This window comes from Varanus komodoensis, unplaced genomic scaffold (genome assembly GCF_004798865.1).
Source record: "Varanus komodoensis strain SLA01 unplaced genomic scaffold, ASM479886v1 scaffold13_3, whole genome shotgun sequence".
Classification (NCBI taxonomy): domain Eukaryota; kingdom Metazoa; phylum Chordata; class Lepidosauria; order Squamata; family Varanidae; genus Varanus; species Varanus komodoensis.
In genome coordinates, this window is record NW_025335409.1 from 4942804 (window position 1) to 4969049 (window position 26246).

The 26246-nt window shown below is 38.5% G+C and overlaps 1 protein-coding gene across 4 annotated transcripts in view; it reads right to left on the reverse strand.

Annotated features, from left to right (window-relative positions):
* Positions 1-26246, reverse strand: part of TAFA5 (TAFA chemokine like family member 5) — a 388082-nt gene that overhangs the window by 122188 nt on the left and 239648 nt on the right. For 2 of the 4 annotated variants that reach the window (XM_044423497.1, XM_044423496.1), the window contains exon 3: positions 16937-16993. The exons of the other annotated variants lie outside the window; for them this stretch is intronic. In XM_044423497.1, coding sequence (XP_044279432.1) covers positions 16937-16993 — 57 coding nt within the window. The remainder of the gene's footprint in view (positions 1-16936; positions 16994-26246) is intronic. 4 annotated transcript variants of the gene reach the window in all.

Here is a 26246-nt window from a genome sequence, read left to right on the forward strand (position 1 = left end):
AAGTATGTTACATAGGACCAACTTTCAACTTAAATAGTTTGTGTTTGAAAATATTTGCTTTTAATAAAGTTATCTCAATTTTTCCTTCCAAGCAATTATGAAAAAAATAATATATGTACTTTCATGAAGTAATTGTGTGATTAGATAGAGTTGCAAGCTGATTAGTTACAACTGTGCACATCTTTAATTGTAACTATGTTTACACATAGGATTTATTATTATTATACTATCATACATCCACATAGAGTACTGAAAAATAGTTACGACATTTATTTAGTATGAACACAAACTTCATTATTCTTTAAGCATCATAAATGTGTAAGGAAGCCTAGATTTGTCTTAAGTACACTTGCTCTATTTGATAGTAGCAATTTTAAAATGACCAAAAATGAAAACAACCTCCCACCTCCCACCCCACCCCACATAAAAAGTTACAGAAATGACCTCTTCACAAACCATCAATGCAGTGGTTAGAACTTCTTTTCTGAAGTGAATGGTAATCATCCGTAATGGCAAACCTCGCTTACCTGATGGTTTGTATTTATTTGACTTATATTAAATATTCTTGGATGTCTTTAAATGTCTTGGCATAGAAGTTTGCTTAACCTGGTACTGAAAGTTTGGAGGGTTGCCACTTGGGTTAACTCAAAGGCAAATGTGTACAGTCTTGCAACCTCAAAATATTCTGTAAGTGATTATCATCAGATGGGTGTGGGACTATGCAACCCCCCATTCAAATGACAATTATGTCTGTTTCCCATCAAAGACAAAGGATCTTTTCATCTCCTAAAGTGACATCTCAAAACTTAGAATCAGTCCCAGCATCTGCTACCCTATCATTCAAGGCAATGAAGCTAAACAAGCCATCTGAGAGAAAGGAAGTGCTACCAAGAAACAAAAAGCTGATTTACCTAAAAATATGATATAATACTGTCCTTGAGGGTCCTACAAGGAGCTATAGGAAGGAAAAATGGTATCTAAATTGTCAGTCACAGCTTGTTTGGTCTACTTCTGTAGCTCCGTTTCTTAAGAACATCTAGCTGAAAAGTTGGCTTGAAAGAAAAGGTTATTCAGAGTGGCAATCTTACATAGATGCTCTTGAGAGGAGAGATTATTTGAAGTACTTAATTTGTAAGATCTACTTTGGCAATCAAGATGATTTAGGACTCTGCTTAGGCTCACAAAGACATCACTGACCACTTCCATAAATTTTCCAAAGATAATTTTAATTTGTGCTTGTAGTGGGATAAATGTTTAAAATTAATCAGTTCAACTATTAGTTTTTGCGCTTTTTAATTAAAAATCGGTCAAAGCTACATTTTACTTTTTAGTGGCTTTTTCTAACAACTCCACAGGACTTGACTCATTTAACAGACTACAAAGTAAATGCAGATTTCTCTGAATGTCATATAGAAGGTACATGAAAGAAGAATCAATGCATCAAGCAAACAATTTTACAGTAAGAGCGTATTCACTTGGAAAGTGCAAGCAATCAGGAACAGTTATACTAACTTTATACAGTCTTGCATCAACACATTTTGTAACATAGGAGTACAGGAAATTCTGGCTAGATTTTCTTTTAAGTTTTTGCAACTTCTCCTGAAGACCAGCTAAAACATCAACAAAAAAAGTGATTAGATTTGGCCAGTCTCTAAGCAATTGTTAGAAGAATAGACAGAAGAAGCATTCTACTAACATCAAGCAGCCTCTATGGTGTTTTCTAAGTCCCATCTCATCTTGTATATTCTGGGTAGTATTAGATCCAGTTACAATCCTTACTTAACCTCAGAGGAAAGGAAAAACATCCTGCATCTTTTAACAGAAAGTTCTATGAATGTCCGTTTCAAAAGTCTCAGCAACTTGCTCCACATGGCAAATGAAAAATGTGGAAATAAAAAAACTTCAGCTCTCACAATTTTACCCTGAAGCTCATTGAAACTCATGTCTATATCAGATTACAAGATTTTCATTTTTTCATTTGAAAAATATATGTGTATTTCCACCCAGTTTTCCAAACATACTTGTTCATGTGTACATTTTCCTCCCATATTTCATAAACACATTTTCATGAGCACCTTTTGAACAGATTTAATACAGTTCTACAAATCTCAAGATAAGTTCAGAATTGTATGGACTTGGACCAGAACTGCACTTGGGTAAACACTGGCCTCCAGGAGCTGTAAGCTGAGTAAATTCTTGTGAAAAATAATCCAAAATGAATATTTCATACTCAGGGATATACCAGAACAACAAATTGAGCTTGTCTGAGCTCAATTTCTTTCATATTTCCAAATCCAATTATTGGAACCAGTCCTATGCAGATTTCCCCCCACACACTTCTTTCTCTAACATAAACAACATTTACACATATATTTTAAACTGCATAAATTAAATTTGTGCAAATACACACCCCAAAATGAGCAATGCAACCCTTTTTACAGTATGTTAGATTCTTGTCCTGTATTGCCTTAATAAGAGGGCATACAGGATACATGAGCATGAAAGAGATTGCTGAGGGAAACAGAGTTGGCTATAAAAAAAGATTGGAGATTTGCAGGACCTTTGAGTTGTCCAAAGGCAGGATTAGGGTCTTGGAAGGACTCAGAGTGAAATCTGTCTCTATAGTAATGAAGAAAGGAAGGTCCAGAGTGGGGGTTCAGAACAATGCAACTAGTGTGGAGAACAAAAAGAGAGTTTCCTAGCTTATGGAAGGAAAAGTCACAATTGTGCCAAACTTAACCACTGTGCATCCAAGTGCCTATCAAAACAGGAAAAAACCCTAACATATTTAAATATGGAGATTGACAATGAACTTGGTGGGTAGCCGATCAAATCTTAACCATAAACAGGAGGGACTGTATGAAGACTCTGATAAGAGGTGAACATCTGAGGTATTTTCATGGTTTGGCTCCCAGATTTCATTCCATTGGGCCCAAGCTGACTCCCCCTCACAGTGGTATGATTCAAGCCCACTTGCAAGTCTGGCCATAATTTGTGCACGAAAAGAATGAAAAGAAATTTGCACAAATCCTTCTGGAACATAGTTCTCAGTTTCTTACTTGTGCAAGTCATGCGGTTTTTTCAACATTTCCTAGAAAATTGGTATGTCTGTGTATGCCAGGGGTCTCAAACTCAACTTACCTGGGGGCTGCTGGAAGTAGAGTCTGGGTGAGGCTGGGCCGCATCAAGTATTCCACCACTGCGGTGGTGGTGGGCTGCTCATTCCGCAGCCAGCCCGGGTGCCGCCGGCGCTTTGAAGGCCGCAGGGCCCCTTCCCCATGCCCTGCCCATCCCGGCAATTGGCCCATGGGCCGTGAGTTTGAGACCCCTGGTGTATGCACTTGCAAAATTTGGTCTTAGAGATGGAATGTGCAACACCTCTTCCTCCCAAGATTGACCAACTTCTGATCATCTGGTCAGGCACAGGAAGGACATCCATTACACTCAAACAAGCTTCCAAAGCTGGTGTTGAACTGGAAAACTGGAGGTTCTGGACTTTACTCCCGGATCATGCATGAAGCTCACTTGGTGACTTCAGGCCAGTTGCAGACGCAGCCTATCCTACCTCACAGAGTGGTTGTTGTAAGGATAATGGAGAAAAGGAGGGGGACTATGTAAGCCTTATTTTAGTTTCCTGAAAGAGGATATTTCTACAATAAAGTAGAAAATAAGAAATGAATAATTATATGCAATAATATGCGGTGAAATAAAGAATTAGCATTCCATTTACATTAGTGCCAGTTGGAACATTATCCCCACCTATCTAGCATATCCCAGTATTTAATTGGAAGAGACCAATTGGTTTTTAAGAGTATATAATCATACTACATTGGGATGCGGTGGTGCAACTGAGCCACTGGGCTGGTTGATTGAAAGGTCGACAGTTTGAATCTGCAGACGGGGTAAACTCTCATAGTGTGTCCCAGCTCCTGCCAACCTTGCAGTTCGAAAGCATAATAATGCAAACAGATAAAAAGGTACCACTTTGGTGGGAAGGTAACAGCGTTCCATGCACTTGGTGTTCAGTCATGCTGTCCACCTGACTATGGAAACTGTCTGTGGACAAACGCTGGCTCCCTCGGCTAGGAAACGGAGATAAGCACCGCCCCCAAGAGTCAGACATGACTGGACTTTAATGTCATGGGGAAACCTTTACCTTTTAATCATACTACCATCAAAACTAGTGTAAAAGCACAAATGCAACATATCTAACCCAATGCAACTCGAAATACAAGTAGAATCTGTGGGCTGTAGATTACCAGATGTGTAATAGCACTGTTACACCTTATGGCAATCCAAACAATGAAACCAGTAAAGGTACAATTCTAGAACAAATTGACAGTAAATAGTGTAATAATGGAAAGAACAGATCAAGCTTATAGGAGGGACTGAAAGAGAATTCAAAGAGAATTCAGGCATGTGTTTGAGGAAGGAGAAAAAGATTGATAGAGTTTATAAACTAGCAACTGATGCAAGTTTGAAGACAGTTAAGTACTCAAGAGGAAAGTACCTGTAGCTTTATCACAAAAGTTGCAAAGTCTACAGCAGCAGGAAATTATTCAACCAGTTGAGAAAAGTATGCACTGGTTAAGCACTTTGGTGATGACCCAAAAACTTCATATCTAAAGCCTTTAAGAAAAATATTGAGATGTCCTTTTCTATGATCTGCTATTGAAAATATATTTTCAGATCTGTCAAAAACAAGACTATTATCCATCTGTGATGTCAAAAATGGATTTTAGAGCTGGATGAAGAATCTAGTTATTCGCTGCACCTTTTTCAAGATATCACTGGCCAATAATATATCAGTCTTGCCCTTTAAGTATTTCAATACAGGTTTACACAAGCCTCGGATTCTGGGGAATAGCTGATGATATGTTGGTAGTAGGAGAGGGTGATGACCCACAGCAAGCACTGCAAGACCATAACAGTAAACTAGTAGTATTTCTGAAAAGTTACAGAGAAAGGAATTTTGCATTGAATGCAACAAATTCAGACTTGGAATCACAGCAATCCATATATTGGATACGTTCTGACCTCAGTGGACCTAAATTTGATTCATGGGCAAATGACATGAAGATGCTTTAAAGGAAAGGTCCCCATCCTGAAATATTAAAAGCCAGGAGAACCATTAATGCTCTTAGGGACAAGGTTCGCAGCTTGGGAGTGCTCCTCGACCCGGAGCTTTCACTAGAAGCTCAGGTGACAGCAGTGGTGAGGAGCGCTTTCCTCGAGCTTCGGCTGATCCACCAACTGCGCCCCTATCTGGAGTACGACTGCCTCGCGACAGTGACACATGCATTGGTGACTTCCCGTCTTGACTTCTGTAACGCGCTCTACGTGGGGCTACCCTTGAAGATGGTCCGGATACTTCAACTGGTTCAAAACAGAGCTGCCAGGCTGCTGGCGGGGACTGGGCGTTGTGTTCACATGACTCCAGTTCTCCGTCAGCTTCACTGGCTTCCCATTGAAGTCCGGGCCCAATTCAAGGTGTTGGTGATGACCTATAAAGCCCTAAATGGCTTGGGTCCTGGTTACCTGAAGGAGCGCTTGCATCCATATATGCCCAGCCGCCCTTGAGATCGGCAGGGGAGGCCCTTCTCCGGGAACCCTCCGTGAAAGAAATTAGGAGGGTGGGTACTCGGAGGAGGACTTTCTCTGCGGTGGCGCCTAAGTTATGGAACGTGCTCCCCAGAGAGGTCCACCTGGCGCCGTCGTAGACCTTTTTATTCAAGCGGCATTTTAACTGTTAACATTATTGGTTTTATCTGGCCAGGGCGGCTTATTTTATACTGTATTGTCGTATTTTTAATTTAATATTTATATTTTAACTTATATTATAATTATTTTAACTTAGTGATGTGAGCCACCCCGAGGCTTCGGCGAATGGGGTGGTATAAAAATGTTTTAATAAATAAAAATAAAAAATAAATAAAATGATGCATCAGAAACAGGTTTTCAGACTACCATGCTTCAACATGCAGTAGCATTTCTGAGCAGAAAAGAGCTATGCCCAGATTTTGAAAAATACTTGTAATACTTTTTGGAATGAAGAAATTTTACCAGTAGATGGATGGACACACAGTAAATGTTACTAATGAGAAACCTCTAATATATATGTAAATACTTTACTGAATTCACTAAAGTGTTTACAAAGCATGATAATGCAACTGTAGAAAGACTGAGATAAATGTAGCAATGAACAGAGGAAGGCAGTATCATCCAGAGACTAAAACTCATTATAGTACAGGACTGGCTGGAAGTAAAAGATTGTGTACCATGTAAGGTGGCATCATTCTTCCAAATATGGGATGAAGTCTGTGTGCACAATGGCATAATCTTCCAGGGAGATAGAACATTTATTCTAGAAGCTCCTCAGCAGACATCATACACGAAGTCCATTCATCTTAACTGGGAACTGATCCCAGATAAGGACATCTAGAACAAGCTGGAGAAGTAGTCTTCTAGCTAGGAATGAACGAGCAAGTGAAGACATTCATGGGAAAGTGTGCAGTATATAGATTCTGAAAAGACAATCAATTTTTGTGCTTCCCACAGAAGATTTCTCTTAGGACTTAGATGTAGACCAAGCCTCCATTTCAGCAAATGAAGTGCACTTATCACTGGCTCAGGAGCTTCCCTGCTCTGACGATTAAGAGGAAGAAATCAGGACATGGCCATACAGACATCAGCAGTGGGCCTGGACCCTCCCAGCAGACTTCTCTACCAGCATGCAGTAAGAGCTGTAGGCAGATCCACCTTCAAGCTGTAGAGAGTGAAGCTGGCTCTAGTGGAAAGCCAAGGCACACCATCATCACTCCATCTACTAAGGAGCGGGTCACTGCAAGCAGACTGCCAATGGCTGTGGTGAAGGACATGGCTCAGCCAAGCCTGCATAAAAGCTTGCTTTAACAGACAGCTGATGTTGGAAAACAATACATTGCAACTTCCTGTCATGGCTTGGCTGCTTGATATCCCTGAAAAGCTCAGCTCCTAGTTAACGACTTTGCTCCTGCCTAACCCTTGCCTTTGAAAGCAGATTTACAGCTCTTGACTTTGGCTCCTTATCGGCACACACTTCTTGTTTTATCTCAGCTCTTGATAGATGACCTCTTGGCAACTGCATTGGGCTGTTTAAATGATTACTCTTTTGTTACTGGCCTTTGCAGCAGGAAACCAACCCAAAGAAATACTACTACGGCATGATATTCCAGAGAAACCTCAGGCAAAAGTAGTTGTGGGCAGACAAGAAATACTGTTCAGCTGGGCAGACAAGAACTACATGGGCAATGTAGAATTTTGAGGAGATAGACTACTTATCATACATTTCCACCAGTCATACATAGGGTGAAAGCACTCAAAGCACAATATGGGATTCCAGGCACTGTGAGTTAGATGTTGGGCCCCAGTTTGTTTCAGAACCCCAGAAACTGAGCAAGGACTGGGATTCTGACACTTCATCTGGATATTCCCAAAGGAATGGCAAAGTAGAAACAGTAAAAACCTGAGAAGCTCTTGAAATCTCTAGCACTTCTAGATCACCAGAGCACTTGTATCCCAAGGCTAAACTTCAGTGCAACAGAAAAGTCCATGATTCAAAGAACAAAGGCAATTTAATTAACAAGTGAAAGGCTTTTAAAGCTAGGGGTTACAGGAGCATTCCTTCGTGAAATAGGAAGACAGCAGCAACAGAAAAGGATCATGTGTACAAGGTAGAGATATCCTTGCCATCTTCTATTATATTTTACTATTTGTCCTCTGTCTATCCATAGCTTATATGATTGTGGCTTATCATGTTGTTGTTAGCATTGTTGCTGTTGTCTCAGTAAGAGTAACATTTTATCCCACTGTGAAAACACTTTTATTATTGTCATGCATCATCACTTACCACATACTATTTTTGAACTAGAATGTACTTAAGAGTGGATAAATGAGTTACACTCAGCCTTGTCTCACTTTTTTCATATCTTCCAAATTGAAATGCCCACCCATACCCAGCAGAAGTCTGTTGTGATCACAGCAGAAAAAGAAGTTAGGGTACATTAGAGTGTACTATTTTCTGATAGTGCTAGAACATCTGGGAACTGGGCACAAAAAAGAATGAATCAAAGCCCAGGATTAGGTAATAAGTAGATTTTTAAAAAGGAGAATAAGAATATGAAAGGTCATTGTGACATTTCCTATACACATTTAGCTCTAATTGTATTATAATACAAAAATGCAATTCATGTTATAAGTCTTACCTAAGTTTTCTTTGACATTTGCCTAAAGATGGAAAAACGAGGCATACTTTGATTTGTTTACATAAACAAAACATTATACATTTTCTAGGAGCAGTAAAAAACAATTCACATCAATCATGACTTTTCAGCTTTTCTGGAACAAGCTACAGGACTTTCAACCATGGTGGAAGAGTGCTCATTTTATTAATTTATCTCCTCCCCACACACCTTTGCTGATCAAAAATACATATTGTAAGTAGATTATTCAACATTATTAAATATTAAACAGAAAGCCTCATAGATATATCAAGCCTATGATTTTGTATGAACGGCTACTTATTTCTGTTGCACTGAATGAAAAAAGTGGAAATATGTTTTTATGTATGCAATGTCCTTGCCCCTATGCCTTTTCTTTTCCCTTTCTTCTTGCTGTTTCCTTATCTCACTTGCTGAGTTGACTATCCTGCTGTCCTTGTCTAGCCCTTCCTATGTTCTGGCTGCTGCCTCCTCCGCTATTATCGCTCTCCTTTTCCATACAATCTCCCTCTCTTCCACTACTGTAATCCATTACTCCTATAAAGCCATGCCTTGACCCATCTTTCCTTTCCAACTACCAACATTTGACCCTCTGCAACCTGAGTTTCCACTCTCTATGCTCCAGTACAGCATTATCTAAATCTCTCTATTCAATCCTAATTCTTTATTATATTTCTTTTACCTTTGATCGAGCTGATCACTTTCTCTTACTTAATTCCTTTTTGCCCTACATCTCTAAGATTCTGTCCTCAGCTCAATCTCTTCCTGCTTATCTAATGGCCTTAATATTCCCCTACGTGGAAGAGTTTTATGCTCTTTTCTTTCTCCTTTGGAGTTCACCTGTTCCTGGCACTTAGCTCTTGTTTTTCTGCACACTGTTCTTGGGTGACCTTGCCAAAACCCATGGGTTTCAATATTTCCAGTCTGGAAAGGACATTCATCTCTTAATCTCTACTCCTGAACTGTGCCCTGCACTCAAATGTTGCATGCTTAATTACACCTTTAATATTCTGCCTGGATGCTTCATAATATCAAATTCTACATTTACAAAAATGAGCATCTTAACTTTCCTTCTAAGCCGCCTTCTCCCCTTTTCATATCCAGTCCAATTGAGAATGTTACTATCTAGCCTGTTGAACAAGTACATCACTTTGGCTTGATCTTTGACATCTCACTTTCTTTGTTTAGTCCACAGTCACATTGTGTCACTTCTCCTTTTGCAACACGGCAAAAAAAATTAGGATCAGGCTGATGTACATGGATTAGGGATGAAATCTGGAGAGGGGGCATCTAGAAACATATATGGAAGTAGACTTGCCTTTAAAGTTGCAGTGATTTAAGGTTCTTTTCTTTATTCTCAACAGGAAAAAAGGTTTGCAATCATTTCAAGTGTAGCTAAGTTGTCTTTAATAGCCTGGTGTTATTCTTTTTGTAATCAGTGAAAAAATGTCCAAAGGGAATGACACTACATTATTCTGATAGGACATACTGTCCATAATTACAAAAGGAAAACCACCCAAGCTACCGCATGACTTGGTGGCAAAACTTTATTCTCTGTATAAAAGGAAGGAGGAACCTCTCAATCACCTTGTCCTGAAAGCTAAGCCCATCCCGATCCAAATATTGCTTGATTTTTCTAACCTCCTAAAGTAATGTCATTCCATCCATGTTGAGAAAGTCACATAGTTCAACAAAAGGAGTGGGTATTTGGCTCAGTCTTCAAAAATATGGCCCTACCTCTCTATATCTTCAGCAAATTGTCTGTTCATCTCACCTAGATTGCTGAAATATTCTCTTTCACATTCATTAATTGATTTAGTCAGCATGAGAAACCCTACAGCTTTCTGAGCAATATATCTAGATGCACACATCTAACCAAGAACAATAAAAACTAAAAAAAGAAGAGCAGCCACAAAGACAATTCAAAATAGCATAGGCTAAAATATCAAAAACAACAAATAAAAAAGAAACCTAAAGATAGAAAGAGCTTTAGGACACAACTTTAAGGTCCATATTAAATTATAAAAGTCCAGAGAGAACCAAATTATCTTTGGTGCAAAAAAGCATTAAAATGAATACCACTTCTGAGAGCGCATTGCACACTGGTGTCTGATACTGAAAATAGTTGCTACTGGTCAAATCTCAGTAAAGGTCAAATCTCTGATGAAAATCTCAGACAATGGGCTGGAACAAATGGGGAAAGCTTGAAATGAACTGGAAGTGAGTGAAGACTGTATGATACTAGTGTAATAAGATTCAGCTGATTCCACCTGACAACTGATTCAATATTACTGCTGCTGTATTTTTTAAAAAAATGATATTTCCTGACAGTATTCAAGGCAACTCCATGCAAAATGCATTGCAGTGATCTTTTGCTGTCTAACCTTGATTCCCTCACATCTGTTCAGCAGTTTACTTATTTTGTCACTTTGATCATCTCTCATTAAAACTTTTTTCTGACTTCTAGTCTGTTTCTTGATGAAGCACATTATCTTTGGTCTTATCTTTAAAACTGTCCATCACCTTTCCATCTATGTGTACATTCTTATATCCTAACACATTCCTCTGCCATCTTTGATCTATTCAGTATGATACTTCCTTTCAGTTTTTTACTTCCTCAAAGGCCCTGTCCCTTCTTCCTTGCTGCCTGCATGATTCGAAGTGTTTCCCAGAATATCTGCATGATACTACCTTCTTCCAAAACTGTCCCCAAAAGCTAAATTTTACTTATTGTCCTTTTCATTCACATATTTTCTTGTTTTTCCTTTTCTATAATCATATCTTTACATTTTGTATAATCCCTACATCTACCCCTTCCTTTATCCATTCTATTCTCCAACATTCTAATTTAATCAAGTCATACCAAGTTCTTTTCTTTTTTCCTAATATTGTTTTTAATTGTCATTTTCTTCATTTTCACTAGCCAATCTTTTAATCTAACTATTTGTTTATTCTTTAATAATTTCCCTAAAATATCTCTTAAATTTGATGGAAACCCTTCTAATTCAGTAAGTGGACATAATGGTAAGATTGATGGCACAATTTTTTCCTTACACTTATTCCAAAATTGTAATGTATTTTAAGAAAAGAATTCTCTACTTTTTAAATAATATTTTTATTGTCACCTTTGAAAAAATCTGTCAAAGATTCTTCTAGTTGAAAAAAATCTAATTTTAGCCATATTATCTCATTTGATTGTAATATAATATCTGGTAAATGCCTCACTTGATTTGCTATATAATATAATTTTACATGAGATATACCCAATCCCTCTATCTTTTTGATTCATACCATATTTCTTTATTTATCCTTGCTTTTTTTATCCCCATTACAAAACTCATTAATCATATCTTGCCATTCTTTTGATTTCTATAGTTTTAACCATATCCCATTGATAACATGCATCCTATTTCTACCTTACACCTACATATGAAAAAGAAAAAGAAAAAAATAGATTCTTGCCCATTACAAATCCTCCACCTAACTTCTCTTCATCCCAACACATACCTAATTTCTCTCCCTCTTCCTCCAAAGGGATGACCTCCTGGCATCACCAAGACTGGGACCAGCTTTAATGTGGGATTCAGAGAATTCACTTGTTTATTTGCATATCTGTTACACACTAGGAAGCATTAATGTGTGTCCCCATTTCTTGTGTTTCCAGTGTAACACAAATGTGGGAATCAGTAGAACATTCACAATGGATAATATCTTGGTAGAAAGGTTCTTTGACCTTTATGCACTTTCAATTCACTCTGCAAATGCTTAATAACAAATGAATTTTCCCTTGAGAAGAATTATGAAGCAATATGTGGGATCCAACCTTAACTATTTTGAAAGCTGACCCAATGAAATCAATGTAACTTAATCCAGTTAAAATTAACTCAAGTCCCATTCATTGCAATTTGTCAAATAAGTATGCTTCAATCTGGATCAAAATCAGAAAGTTTCCATGTTACAGGAAAATGGCATGCCCTAGGAAAGGTAGGAAAGAACTGGAATAGATCAATAGCACTTTGAGCATTTTTTCCTAATTTCCCCTCTCCATCCCTGGATTCATGCTAGCTTGGAAAGCATGTTTTGGAAACTGGTGCCTGCTGGTATAATGTGTAGTTCCACCTCTTAAGTGCTTAAGTTTAGATGAATCAGGGATTAACTTGTTTACAAGTAAGGCCGCTCAGTATCCCTATATTAATATTCTGAACTTGACAAATCTTCCTGTAAAGTACTATTTTTTGTTCTGAAAACAAAGTATCATTTTACAAATTTTTATTCTTACCTAATGATTAAGAGAAATGCTCTTTGTCTACAATGTAAAGATAAAATATAATGCACAGTATAAACTGAGATAATGATTCAAAATTCTAAAAGTGGGAGATTTTATCACATTTCCTTTGTCATGGTGTGATCACTTCGCACTGAGATTTACCGTCATTGGGTGATTTCAGATGCAATTATTATGGAACTGCATTGCCTCCTCATAGAATTTTACATGGAATCCAGAAAAAAAAATGTTTGGAAAGAAAGGGCATAATGCCCTTTTATTATTAGCACCAGGGGACCTCTGTTTTAAAGCACTCATAATAGGAGAAAGTAGGAAGTTATCCTTTAAAGGAGACAATAATATGACGACCCTCGAATAAGCCAGTGTTGGATCTGGAAGAACTTAACACGTCATTGGTAAAGGAATGCAAGTGTGTGCTGATAGAGCAGATAGCGGTTTCCTACATGACAATGATTTTCAGAGTAATTTTATCATGTAGTTACTCAGAATGGTGTATATCTTCAATATATCACATAAAACAGATCCAAAGATGCCTTTTCCCATCACAAACTCTTGTTCGTGAACTTTGATGGCACTACTCATTAGCTGCTTTTTGTCATCATTTAGAAAGACTTTTGGGTACTTGCTTGGGTTATTTTTTAAATTCTAAATTCATGAATTTAAATGTTTCATGTAACTAATGTTTTGACATAGTATATGATTTTTTTCCATTTCAGGGGCATGTGTGGGGATGGCCTCTTTATTTCCATTGCAACCCAACATATAAACAGAAAAAGCTTAAACAGTAATTGCAGCAACCACAAAAAGGCAGAAGCAGGGAAGAAAACCCATGAGAACTAGGAGAAAAATAATAAAATATGAGCAGATTTAGCTTGAAGAATCTGTCCTTCAGGCAGGGCCCAGGCTCTTTAGGATTTTATGGTCAATGAAACAAGGCAGTTTATTGTTAGATGTTCTTCAATGCCACTTTGGTGAAATAAGATCACCAAAATAAAACAATAAATAAAACCCCCATGCTGCCATGTTCTAAGTCAACTGGTGTTTCTAAGTATTCTTCAGATAGAACTCCACAACATTTGACAAAAGGCTCTACCATGAAACTGAGCAAAGCCAAAAAAAGCATTTGTCAGAGCCTTCCCAAAGTGCATTACTTCACTGTGAAATGGCTAAGACATATATCTCTGACATGCTTACTTTCTATATGGAATGGAGACTCTCAATTTGTTTCCTAGAAAGTTGATATTTATTTCATTTATTTTAAAACAGGTCAAGAGAGATATTACTGAACAATACACATAAGAAAAAAATCAAAGATTAAGAAAAATCTAAAGCTGGCTAATTACAACTTGTATTTCACTTTAATAAAAAAGGCATTTAAGCAACTGAATAAAATAAACAAACAAATGAAAAATGTTCCTGGTGATCTGTAAGTCGAACTCTGCCAAGCATTCAATCACAATAACTTCATGGAGCTCTACATTGAGACTACATTTTGAGTGGAGCATTTAATCATGGAATTTCTCCACCCATCTACATGTGAACTTATATACTTTTAGAAATTCTATGCTATATGTTTTTTCTACTAGTATCAACTGGCACAAATATTGCAAAAAGTCACTTCCAGTACTCAATGATTTGATCTTAAAGAAGATTAATTTACCTTACAGAAAGAATGGGTCCTTTTCTTCTATGATCTGACATCTAAAGAACAAGCCAAATTAACCAACACAGACTGGCAAAGCCATCCCTATGAAACTAACTATATATGGAAATAAATTTTGTTGCAGCACACAGAGGATCAGACAAGGCTGCCTGCACAGATTTATATTTCTTCCATTATTCATGAATTAACCCCCTTTAATTAAATTATGTTTGCCAGTCATTAAGTGGAAATGGAATACATTAAAACGAATAGAACAATTTATGATGAAAATACTCTAATATGCCTGACTACCAGTAAGTGTCCACAGCAGTGACATCTTTTTCTGTAAAAGGAGACACACTTAAATTTGATGCTCTTCGTAAGAGTTGTGTGTCTGCGTTTCCTTTCAGTAGCATAGCTAAGTGAAGGCCATGCATATCTTACATATTGTTTTATTTTAATGATTGTAAGCTGCCCTGAGATGCCATGCATAAAGGAAGGCATATAAAAGTTTCAAATAAATAATAAATAAATATTTGCTGAACATTTGACAAAAACTTCAGTGCTGGTAAAATAAAAGAAGCAGAGTATAAAATGAAATGGAGTACTTATGAATGTCAAATTTGGTACTCATATTTAAAACTGTTTGCCACACAGAAACAGATCCAAATTTCAATTTTACTATTACTAGTTGTCTCAAGTTCTGAAACATATGGACACAGATTCAATGTCAATCATATGTCATCCTCTACTGAAAATGAAAGCAACTTTTCAGTAGTACTTCAGAACTGGTACCTCTGACCCCAGTCATTTAGTGGCAGCACTTGGTACAAGAGAAAGCCAACAGACATGGTCCATCATGGTCCAGTGTCCATCATGACACTGAGTTGCTTTCCCAGTTTCACCCCATCAACAGACTGGAAGGGATTGGGACTTTTAGTATACACACAGCTGGCTCTTACTACAACTACCCTATATTTTTCTAGTTGTCCCATCCATTGTACTTTACTCAAGATTGCCAAGTTTTTGGTTACCGTCTTTTAAAAAGTTCTTCTAAGTTTATAGCCAAAGTTTATACTCTAACTCATACATTCTTCCATTATGTTCGTTTGTGCCAACTGTATAGGATGTTTGGCGGGGAACTGGTAAAATAAAAGAAGCAGAGTATAAAATGAAATGGAGGGAACTGGTGCAATTGGAGTGAGAGTCATTGGCTGCATATTTGTTGCTACATCTAACTTTTAATGGAAAAAGTCCCATTAACCTTCCTCTTGTCTTTCTAATGTGTTAAGCACTTCCTAGCCCACCTAGTACCCTGTGGCAGTTTTTATTCTGTACCCACTAAATTCCCATTCAAGGCAACAGCTGGACCTGATAATGTACAAAATAAACTTTAATGTTGTGAAGCTTCTTTCATACACTTAAAAAAGTATAAGTAATGCAAAGACTGGAGAAAAAGATATGACTCAGATCCAATGGTGTAACTGTGTTAAGGGATGACACTGCCACTTGTACAATAGTCCACATGTCTTAAATTGCCATTTTCTCTCTCTCTCTTTCCCTCCCTCCCTCTCTCTCTCACACACACAACACACAGCAAGCCCCTAAGCCACATCAAACACCACTGCCAAAGGTTTCCTAACATTAAGGACTGAATTTTCTGAGCAAGGGAACTACACTGGGAACAGAGAGATGCACAGAAGCCCAGTTAGAAAACTCTACTGTAGTTCTTCAGTTTAATGTTATGTACCTCACCAAGTAGGATCTTTGCTCCAGCATGGATTAGTGCATGACTAATTCCATGCGATGGCAACCAATGTCAAGCTTATCGAAATGCATTTGCTGTGCATATGAACTTTTGGTATATTCTGGTTTGAACAATTCTTATGGAGTTCCATGGTGAATTCTAGTGTAAGACGACCCTATAGTATAGCTGTAGCCAAAACGTGAAACATCTTACAGTTTAGTCTAGCTCAGGTGTCTGTTTACTGAATGTTTTGGGCTGTGGAAATCTCATAGCATCAGCAGTCCAGCTATCTGATCATTCTTGAAATGATAGAATGAACGGGGGGGGGGGGGGCGGAGGGAGGTAATTCTTTATTTTTCTGTTAGTAGAAAAAACAGTATGTGGGTGATGTGATGTGCCTGTTAGAAAAAGAGAAAGGGGTAGAATAAAGGACAAAAATTAATTCTTCCTTTCAACTTTTTCTGGACATTTTGTAGTCAATAATTATTCTCAGTTTCCAAAATGAAAATGAATTTCCTTGCTAGCTACAATAGTTTTTAATTCTAATCGCTACTAACACAATGGTAGGCAATTTACAAATACTGCTGGTAACCTCTCAGGTCCTGGAAAGTACATTAAGATGACTTTGCAAATGCATCACTCCTTTTTTCACCATAATTAAGTTACACTTTGCACTGCATAATTTCATTAATATGGATTAGTAAAAATATCAATGCTTAACAAATGCAGAGTTGCAAAATGTCTGTGGTGATAAAATATACCATTCTGATAATAAGATGCAAGATAAATCCAGAAGATTCACTGCATTTTGATCAGATGTCATATGCAAGAAAGATCTTTTCTTTTAAACACATACCCGCATATATGTAGATTTCAACAGTTCTGTATCTGCAGTTGAATTCTTCCATGTAAAAGCATTCAATCTCTAAGATGACACATAACATAAAAGAAAAGGCAAAATGGAGCAATATGCAAGCTGAATTAAGTGAGGTGAAGTAACTTACAAATGGGCCAGCAGTCCATCACAACAAACCAAAGAGTCAGCAAAGAAGCTGTCGCATCTATAGTGAGGAAGAAAATGAGATTTGAGTGGAAGAAAGAAGAAACCTATATTGTGTACCTGATGAGAAATGAAGCATCTAAAATTAGTGCTGTTTCTGTAAAGGTCTTCGGCATGTTGTGTTCAATAGCGAATATTAATTTAGTGCCAAATTATTATTACCTGGACTTTTAATAAGAGTATATTCATAATAATTTGATTGACTGATGACTAAGAAATTCCCTTCACCTCTAAATCAGGACATTTTCTTTCATTAGTAAGGGGATTGGTGGGTTCTTATATTGTGGAAAATAAAGGCTAACCATGCAGAGATACCTTTCCAATGGAAATCCAAAACCAACACTCATAAAAATGTAATTGAAGAAACAAGAATACAAACAACTGATGTGTCCTCACATTATATTTGCATAGCAGGATTACTATAAACTAATCAAGCATGGCATTTTTTTAAAATTATGACCTTTGGTTTTGCACTGCAACCAACAAATGGGAATGCATAAAAAAGGAAAGCCACATAACACGTTTTTAAAAAATGAGAAGGCCCAGGAAAAAGAAAAGGAAAAACGGGGGGCTGGATGCTTTCTTTCCAGTCAATTAATTTCCAATTGCACTTTTTCCTATTAAAAGTGCAAATCTAGGGCAAAAATGACCATGAAATTGCTAATGGATGATAAGCTCCTCCAAAGCTTGTCTTGGCTTGTTTCCAGCTTACTCACTTTGCTACTCCAGGCAGAAACACCCTAGGAGTCTTTATTTATTTATATATGAAAAAAATTACTCTCCTATGATCTGTTGCTCTCCAGCTACATCAATATTTTTTACTACTGGTCCTCAGAGTGCTATGGGAATATCTGACCCGGGCTTGCTCCCAACAAAATGTTTTCTGATTCTTCGCCCATTGAATGGCAGATTGATACCTGTTACCCTTGTTTTATAAAATAAAAATGGTAAACCCCACCCTTCCTTTTGTAGTTTTTATTTTGTCTTCTGCTTCTTCTGGGGATAGTGTGATATTTTCTTTGCCTGTACAAGAAGCAGGTTTCACTCATCATCCTAACCATGTACCACATACACTCTCAGATATCCACAGAAGTACCTGATATTAGCTGTTCATTCCCATTCTCCTTCTATGCTCTGACTATCCAAGCAGCATTTTGAGTTTTGGCTCCATCTTCCCTGGCTTCCCTTCTATCCTTTGCATACTTTCTTTTAGCCAGAGATTCAGTCCCACTCCCTATCCAACTGGTATCTGACAGCAAAGGTTTCTACCTAAACTTGACTTGCTTCACCACTGGCACTATACACTATCCAGCTGTTCCCCCTTCCACAAAACGAAGTAAATCCAATCCAATCCAATCCAATCCAATCCAATCACAACACGACACAACACCAGGGAGTGGCTCCTAGTTAATATGATATTCTATTAATTATATTCCTGTTTCCATAAGCAGACATAGCTAAGAAACTGTCCAAAACTGAATAATGTGGAACCACAATTAGTATCATGTTATTCAGACAAGACCTGTCATCAAGAAAACAGTCCTGGCAAGTAATTTTAATTAGCTTGATAAGGCATTACAAGGAGATGGAACTTCACTGCCAATAGGCTTTCCTCATACAGACAGTGCTCCCTAAAGTGATACAGATTATATGGGTCATGTATAAATGTTATATCCTATGAAGAATGAGAATGGAGTGTGATCATATGTGGATTATACATATGCGATTATATATATGATTGTGTGTGTGTGATTATATATTTGAGGTTTCACTAGATTGATGGGGGTAGTGGGCTTACATGAAAAATACTATCAGATGCAATTTGGGAGGGGGGGAACTTAGATGGTTCAGGTTTCCCAGAGATCTATTTATAGGGAATGTCTGCTTATGTGGGGTATGCACAGCTTGAATGGGAGTGTAGAGGTGAGGCTCACCTATTGTATTCTAGCTAGTAGAACAGTGGCAGGCAAGTTCTTTCTAAGTGCTGTGCAGTCTCTGTGCTTGGTACGCGTGTATGCAATGGCTGCAGATTCATCCAGCAGTAGCAGAGCAGATAATGGACACTTCAAGCTGTGTTGCTCTTTCAAATACTAAATTCAGCGAATGTATTGAGGGCTGATCATGGCTCACAGCCTTTATGTGACAAAAGAGACATTTCCATTCACTGCAGATTGCTGAACCTTCTACTGTCTTCCTAGCACAAGAGCCTTCTGTAGCGCTTAATTCTCTTCTCCATTCACCTGCACTACAGAGGTGCAGCACAGCCACTTTGCTTCGTGCAGGAGTGCTGGAAGAGCTCATGCTGGCTACTGCAACGATCGCTAAAAGCCCCTACAGTAATTCTCACTGCAGCAGCAATAACAGCCTCTTCTGCCATTACTTCATTCCCAGCCCTTTCCAAAATACACAAATAGAGTGCTAAGTCGCATATTGTCATACTTTAGCTGTAGTGCAGAATCATGGGAAGGATGCAGTTTGGGTGTGGGTTAAGGAATGCCCAGAGGTGGGGACAACTGCTGTCGATGGAGCCTTGCTTGGTGAATTATGGAAATGCCTTGCCAGAAAGAATGGCCACAGAGCCAGAATTTATAATATAAATAAAGTGGCCAGGGAGAAGGTGAACTACAACATAATTATTGGGAAGGCACTAGTCAGTCACTGTCCTGTCCAGAGAATCACCTTCTCTAGTCTCCATAGGCTACAAGCAACAGCAAGCAGGTCTTGGTTCGTATACCAAGTTCTTAATTGAGTAGGTATGCTTCAGAGGTGGATTCAGCATACGGGTTTCAATCTATGAAGCAATATATAGCTTGGGACTGCAATAACTAGAGCACTGACCAACGGAAACTTCAGGTTCAACATTTGAAACCTTCTTCCAAGTTCCACTTCCAGCTGTTGGCCAAAATTGAGATGGCTTTCTCATTAGCCCCCACATCAAAAAAACGGAATGATCTTGTCAATGAAGACTGCTTAGTACCAACTGTGTCAGTGTTTTGGTTCTAGGTAAAGGCTGTCCTCTATGCCAGTGCATTTAAAGACTTTTAATGGAATATGGGGTTCAAGGGGGGGCAGGGGAGTGACTTATATTAAGTTAAAAAACAGATCTGAACTTGTTCTGTTTTAAAATGTGTACTGAACAATTTATGCTGCTTTTATTGTATTCGCATTTCATTGTAAGAATAGTTGTAAACTACCTGAATATTGGATATTGGATGGCACAGAAATGAAATATAAGTACTACTAAAAAAGGTAAAGGTTTCCCCTTGACATTAAGTCCAGTCATATCTAACTCTAGGGGGTGGTGCTCATCTCCATTTCTTAGCCAAGGAGCCAGCATTTGTCCACAGTTTCTGTGGTCGTGTGGCCAACATGACTAAACGCCAAAGCACATGGAATGCTGCTACCATTCCACCGAAGTGGTACCTATTTATCTACTCATATTTTTATCCTTTCGAACTGCTAGTTTGGCAGAAGCTGGGACAAAGCAATGGGAGCTCACCCATTCATGTGAATTCAAACCACTGATTTCGACTGGCAAAGCCAGTGGCTCAGCAGTTTAAACCACTGTGTCACCTGCATTCCATAACTACAACTACTACTCTAAAATAAGCAAAGTAGGAGTGTGTTAATGAATTAGAGGAGGGAGGGGGAAAACAAGGCAAAATACCATATTGGATTATCTTAATCAGAAAAGGGATGTGCAAAAGCTTCTCCCTCTACCTAGCTTCGCACACAGCTTTGCATTATGACATTTTGTGGTAGCAGCTTCATATTCTTGGTTTGGTTTCTGACTCTAGTCCTGTAATACCTTCACTCATGTCTTGATTCCTGCCTGCTCCTGACTCTACCTTTGTCTCAGGTCCTGCCATGCCATAATGGTATCATATCCCTGCATGTTTCTAACTTTGCCTTCACCTCTGGCCCTACTACATTTTGCCAAGTCTTCTATCGAACCACCATCACTCCTGCTCCTGGTGTTCCAGTTGCGGATGTTTGCAGCCTACCTCCTGGAGTTTGAAGCACTGCATTGCAGTAGTTCCACTTCTACTTAGAAGGCCAATTTCAGAAGATGGCCCTGGGGGATTATTGGTCTGTGCCTTTGCAGTTATACCATGGAATTTCATGGTGCTAAGTATTATCTGCCATTCTACATGAAACTGCTGGGGAAGGTTATCCAGAAGTAAAGGCTGACATGCCATCAATTATACCACCCAGTTCTACTCCTCTTTTTCATCAAATCCAGGTGAGGTAGTAGCTGTCCTGAATCAGTGCCTGGGCATGATAATAGACTGGATAAGGGCCAATAAACTAGGATTCAATTCAAACAAGGTACTATTAGTGGATAGTTTGCTTCCCCAGATGAGTGCTATTCAACCTGTTTTGGAAGGGGTTTCACTTCCCTAACAAAACAGGTTCATAGTTTGGGGATGCTCTTGGATCCAAGACTGCCACTAAGCATGGGTGGACTCGGTAGAACCAATCACCTTTTATCAGCTTAGGATGAAATACCAGCTATGCCCTTAACTGCACAGGGATAGCCTAGCTAAAGTTATCTATGCTCTGGTAATCACTCAGTGTATTACTGCAATATGTTGTACATGGGGCTGTCTTTCAAATGTCAGTTTCTCTGAAAAAGGGCAACAAAACTGCTAATGTGGACTGACAAATGAGATCATATTAGGCTAGAACTTTACCATCTGCATGTATTGCTGATTTATGTCCAGGCCCAATTCAAAATACTGATATGAAATTCGAAGAGCTAAACAACTTATATTGTACCCTTTCTATTGTACCAGGTGAAAAGCTGCTTATTTTACCAGGAATTTCAGTTTCTCATTCTGTTTTAAATCCTTTGCTGTGCAGGGATTGGGCCTGCTTCTTCCAAAGTACAGCATTCAAAGCATTCCAGGTTCTGAATCTTAACTGGAAGACGAGGTGAGGTCAGAATGCTTAGCACTGAAATGCCAAACTTAAATGAGCTTTGAGATAAATCAAGTTGCTGGTGAAAACAAGATTATATCTGGTTCAGAGGAGATGCTGTAGAAGAGGGAAGGTGAAAGGAGGAGGGGTGTGACTTACTCAGCTCTGTGGTCTGATGTCAAGTCAAATGAGCAGAGCAATTAAGTAACTGCTGGCATTCTCACTGTCTAGCCCACCAGCAGTATGAAATTCCTGGAGGGTGCAGCCAACTTCTTTTGGTGAGGAAGTGAGGAGGGGAATGCAGTTTGGATTCCTGGTATGGATCATCAATCAGATAATTTTAACCTAATTAATGTCTCTTGCTAATGACCTTTATACAACACTCTTTGTATCATAAGTCAGTTCTGACTGGCCAGCTTAGCATAATAAACATTATGAAGCTTCCCATCAGGGAAAGGGAAAGGGAAAGGGAAAGGGAAAGGGAAAGGGAAAGGGAAAGGGAAAGGGAAAGGAAAGGAGGTTAGGAGAGAGAGATACTGGCCCACGACACACAGTATTTTATGTTTTGCTGCTAGTTTTATTCTGATTTTTACTTCAATTTTGTAACTTACTTTTAAACATTTAAATGAGTATAGTGCATTTTATGTTCTTAAATTGTTGTGAACTACACAGAGAACTTTATTTGCTATATGGTAATAATCTTGAAATAGTTGCAGAGTAGACACCGCATGATTTGGATATTCTGGACCCAGTCCATGCAATAGGAGTGCAACTGATCTTGAGGTGCATTAGCAGAGTCCCAAGTTGTAAAATGAGAGTTTTGGTGGTTGATACCTGACTTTCAGAGGTTGGGTCAAGGCAAACTTGTTGCCAGCAGTATAACCAGGCATAATGGGCTATGGAATGGACTTCCACGGGAGGTGGTTGAAGCCCCATTGGTGAGGGTGTTTAAGGATAGGCTGGACATGCACATGGTAGGCATGTCATGAGTGGAGTTGGCTGGAGCAAAGGGTCAGAATAGATGGCCCAGGAGGCTCCTCCTGACTCCCTCTGTTTCTGTTTCTATGACCAGGCTTAATATCCTTGCAATTAGGCAGGATAGTCACCAGCTTGCCATAAAATAGTGTGATGCATAGTGTGACCTAGAGCACATGTAAGTAGTAATTTTCTTGATTTTTTTTCTTCAAGCCTTGCAGTTTTCCCGTGCTCTGCAATCTGGAGCTGATGAACTATGTACTAACATCTGCTCTGAAAACTATGGGAAAATATTGTGCCTGCAGCTCTGCAGACATTCCTGTCCCACTGAACTTATGCAAAGATTTATGAATATGCCAGAAGTGTGCCTGAATTCTCTGAGACTGTTGAGCTCCCTTCTGTCTCGTTCTCAACCCCAGATGCATCACAAGCCCATTCTCGCAACGCTTGCATTGAGGGATCTAGAGAGTGTGAGAACAGTGACACTTGATGTTGGATGCGGTGAAACATGCAGTAATTTAGGCAAAGCTTTTTTAATTGTGCCTGTTACAGCTACTGGAGCAAACTGAGCACTGGTTTTGGATTCATCTGTTCCCAGCTTTGGGAAGATATGATGAGTCATGGAATTCCATGCACAGACAAGGCCATTAAATCATTTTAATTAATTGTACAAGATGAAGAGTCAAAGTGCTACCTATGTTATTTTGGTTAAAAAATTAAAATCTTCCACAAGAGGCTCTGCGATAACTTGATATAGGTACATGGAGGCCATGTGCAATGCACACAAAACTAAACCTGACAGAACTTCATGGTCACTGTATGGATTACAGCTGGCTCACAAGGAAAAGAAAGAAGTCACTGACAAATGGAGTGAGAGGGCAAAGACTACATCAGCACAGTCTGTTGCTAGACAGACTTCAGTAAGTGATACCTCTCATGAGAAGTGGCATGGTTTTTACCTCACCTGCCAATCCACTCTGTAATCCTTTCCAACAACCATGATAAAGCTGCCTTGGTGGGTTCAAGACAACACAACAAACCACTTTAGGTATAACGTAAATCAAGTCCTCACAGTAACTTCTCTGAGAAAAATTAGATATCCTGCTTAAACTGCACTGGTCTGAACAACATGACAATTGTCATGGCTGATCACAGTGAATTAGTGAGTCATCCAAAGCAAGTTTCCATGAAAGAGCTACTAAGTGATGAATTACTGGTCATTGCCAAGATGTTCCTGGTATGTGTCAGCCAGAGTGTTTTCTTCTCTCCAGCATTTCCTAAAATTACATGTATTAGACTCTATGAAAGAGCTACTAACAGTAATTAAGAGGCCCAGTCCTGTGGAGAAAGACATTGAGCAAATCATCCAGGTAGACTGAAGCTTGGGAAAGAGCTCCAACAAGAACTGTGGTCCTGAGCCAGGTTTGGACCAGCGTCTTGAAAGCATTCAGGCAACCAATGCAAGTGGACTAAAATAGGGCTACATGCTCAGAACTATTGCAGTCAGGCTAGTGGGCTTCTCACAGGCATTTGGGTGGTCACTATGCAAGCAGCGTACTGGTCTAAAAAGGCCTTTGGTCTGTTCTACCATGCCTCTTTTTATGTTGTTACTCCAGCATTCTTCAAAGGATCTTAGGATAGAATACAAAGGTCCTGCTCACCCCATACAATGCTCTTTAGTTCTTGAAAATTCTTCCTTGGAATAGAGCTAGATCATATACGATCTACTATATGATCATATACAGTCAAAGTCAGCTGAAGACTATCTTGAATCAGTTGTGCTATTTTCCTGTATGATTTTTGGGCTTTATTTATTTACTTTTGTTTTTAACATTGCAACATTTTAATATGGATTGCTTTAATTACTGTGATGCTTATTGGTTTAGTAGTTGCTTGATGGTCCCTTATGGATGGCAAAGTGCTCATTGATATTAAAATGAGTAATAAACTAAAAAATATACCACTGAAGAACATCAATGGCATTATTTAAAGATCCCTTTTTGCCAATGATTATTAATTGTACTGAGATAACCTGTTTGGCAGCTCTAGTTTGATCTTCTTTAAAATACCATTGCTATAAATACAGTACTATGGCCTTCAACAAAACCAATTAAGTGCTGTAGAAGCAGTGCAGATCAATATGTGTAATGCAATCAATTCATATTTTATGTATTATCTGGGGGAAGGAGAAGGGGATTTGCTGATCCATTAATTCAAGTTTTAGTTCTCCACCCAGTGCTATCATGCCATATTACAGAAGCCATTTAGCTAATCAGATGGCTTGACTGAACTGTGCTCTATACCAGAGACTGGGGAATATTTTTTATACCATGGATCTATGCAATCATTCCAGGGCAACATGGCAACAGTGGGTGGGGCTACAGCTAAAGCAAGGGGGACCACCCCTTCTGGTATCAGACAGTCCTGATGTGATTTCCCAGATGCCATTTGCCAACATCAGTAAAAATGAAAGAAAGAGGAAAAATCTCTTATTAATAATTACAAATATTTGTAAAAAATAAATATTTATTAAACAATAATATTAAAACAGACAAGGACATTCTTATTTGAATTAGGAATTGATAGTTCAAATTAAAAATACTACACTAACTTAGGCATATTTGAAATCTTTTTGATTCCCTACCCTACTTTAAATAGCAAATTCCTGTGTTGCATCATATATTGGTTTTGAAAACCCCTTCTATTGCTCTCTGTCTCACACACCCCACCAACAAGGTTTGCCATGAGACACACAATCACAAGTGCTCCTTGGGGTATACAGAGTAAGTTGCACACTTCTTTAGATCTTGGACTAAGTTAGAGAAACCAAATGAAGCAGACAAAAATAGGATTTGGAAAGTTTTGGAAAGTTATGGTAAGCAGTAAAGGGAAATAATCCATCCCCTCCCATTCACTGGGGTTCCCTGAACTTTTATGTATGGGAGAGGAGGAGCAGACATAGGCAAGAGAGAGTAGGAAAAGAAACTTCCACCAGTCAAGTTGCATGTGCTTACGTCTGGCTCCAAACCACTGTGTTTCTGAGACACCATCACTTGACTTTTTTAATGCAAATACTGGCTGCAGAAGAGTTTCATGACTTGCACTACTGAAAACTTATCTTTGCTTTCTTACAACCAGAGATTATAACAACAAATTTGATATCCTGATTCTTCCATTTTTCTAGTGATACTCATTAATTAATTACTTTTGTGACACTAGGGGTGGGCTAATATACTATGATCTGGTTTGCATGTAACAGTGGAAAATCAAGGATGGGAGGCTATAGGTGAAATAAATACTATAATCAAGATGATGACTTCTCACAGGTTGACAATAAAACAGGTGAAAGTAATAGATGT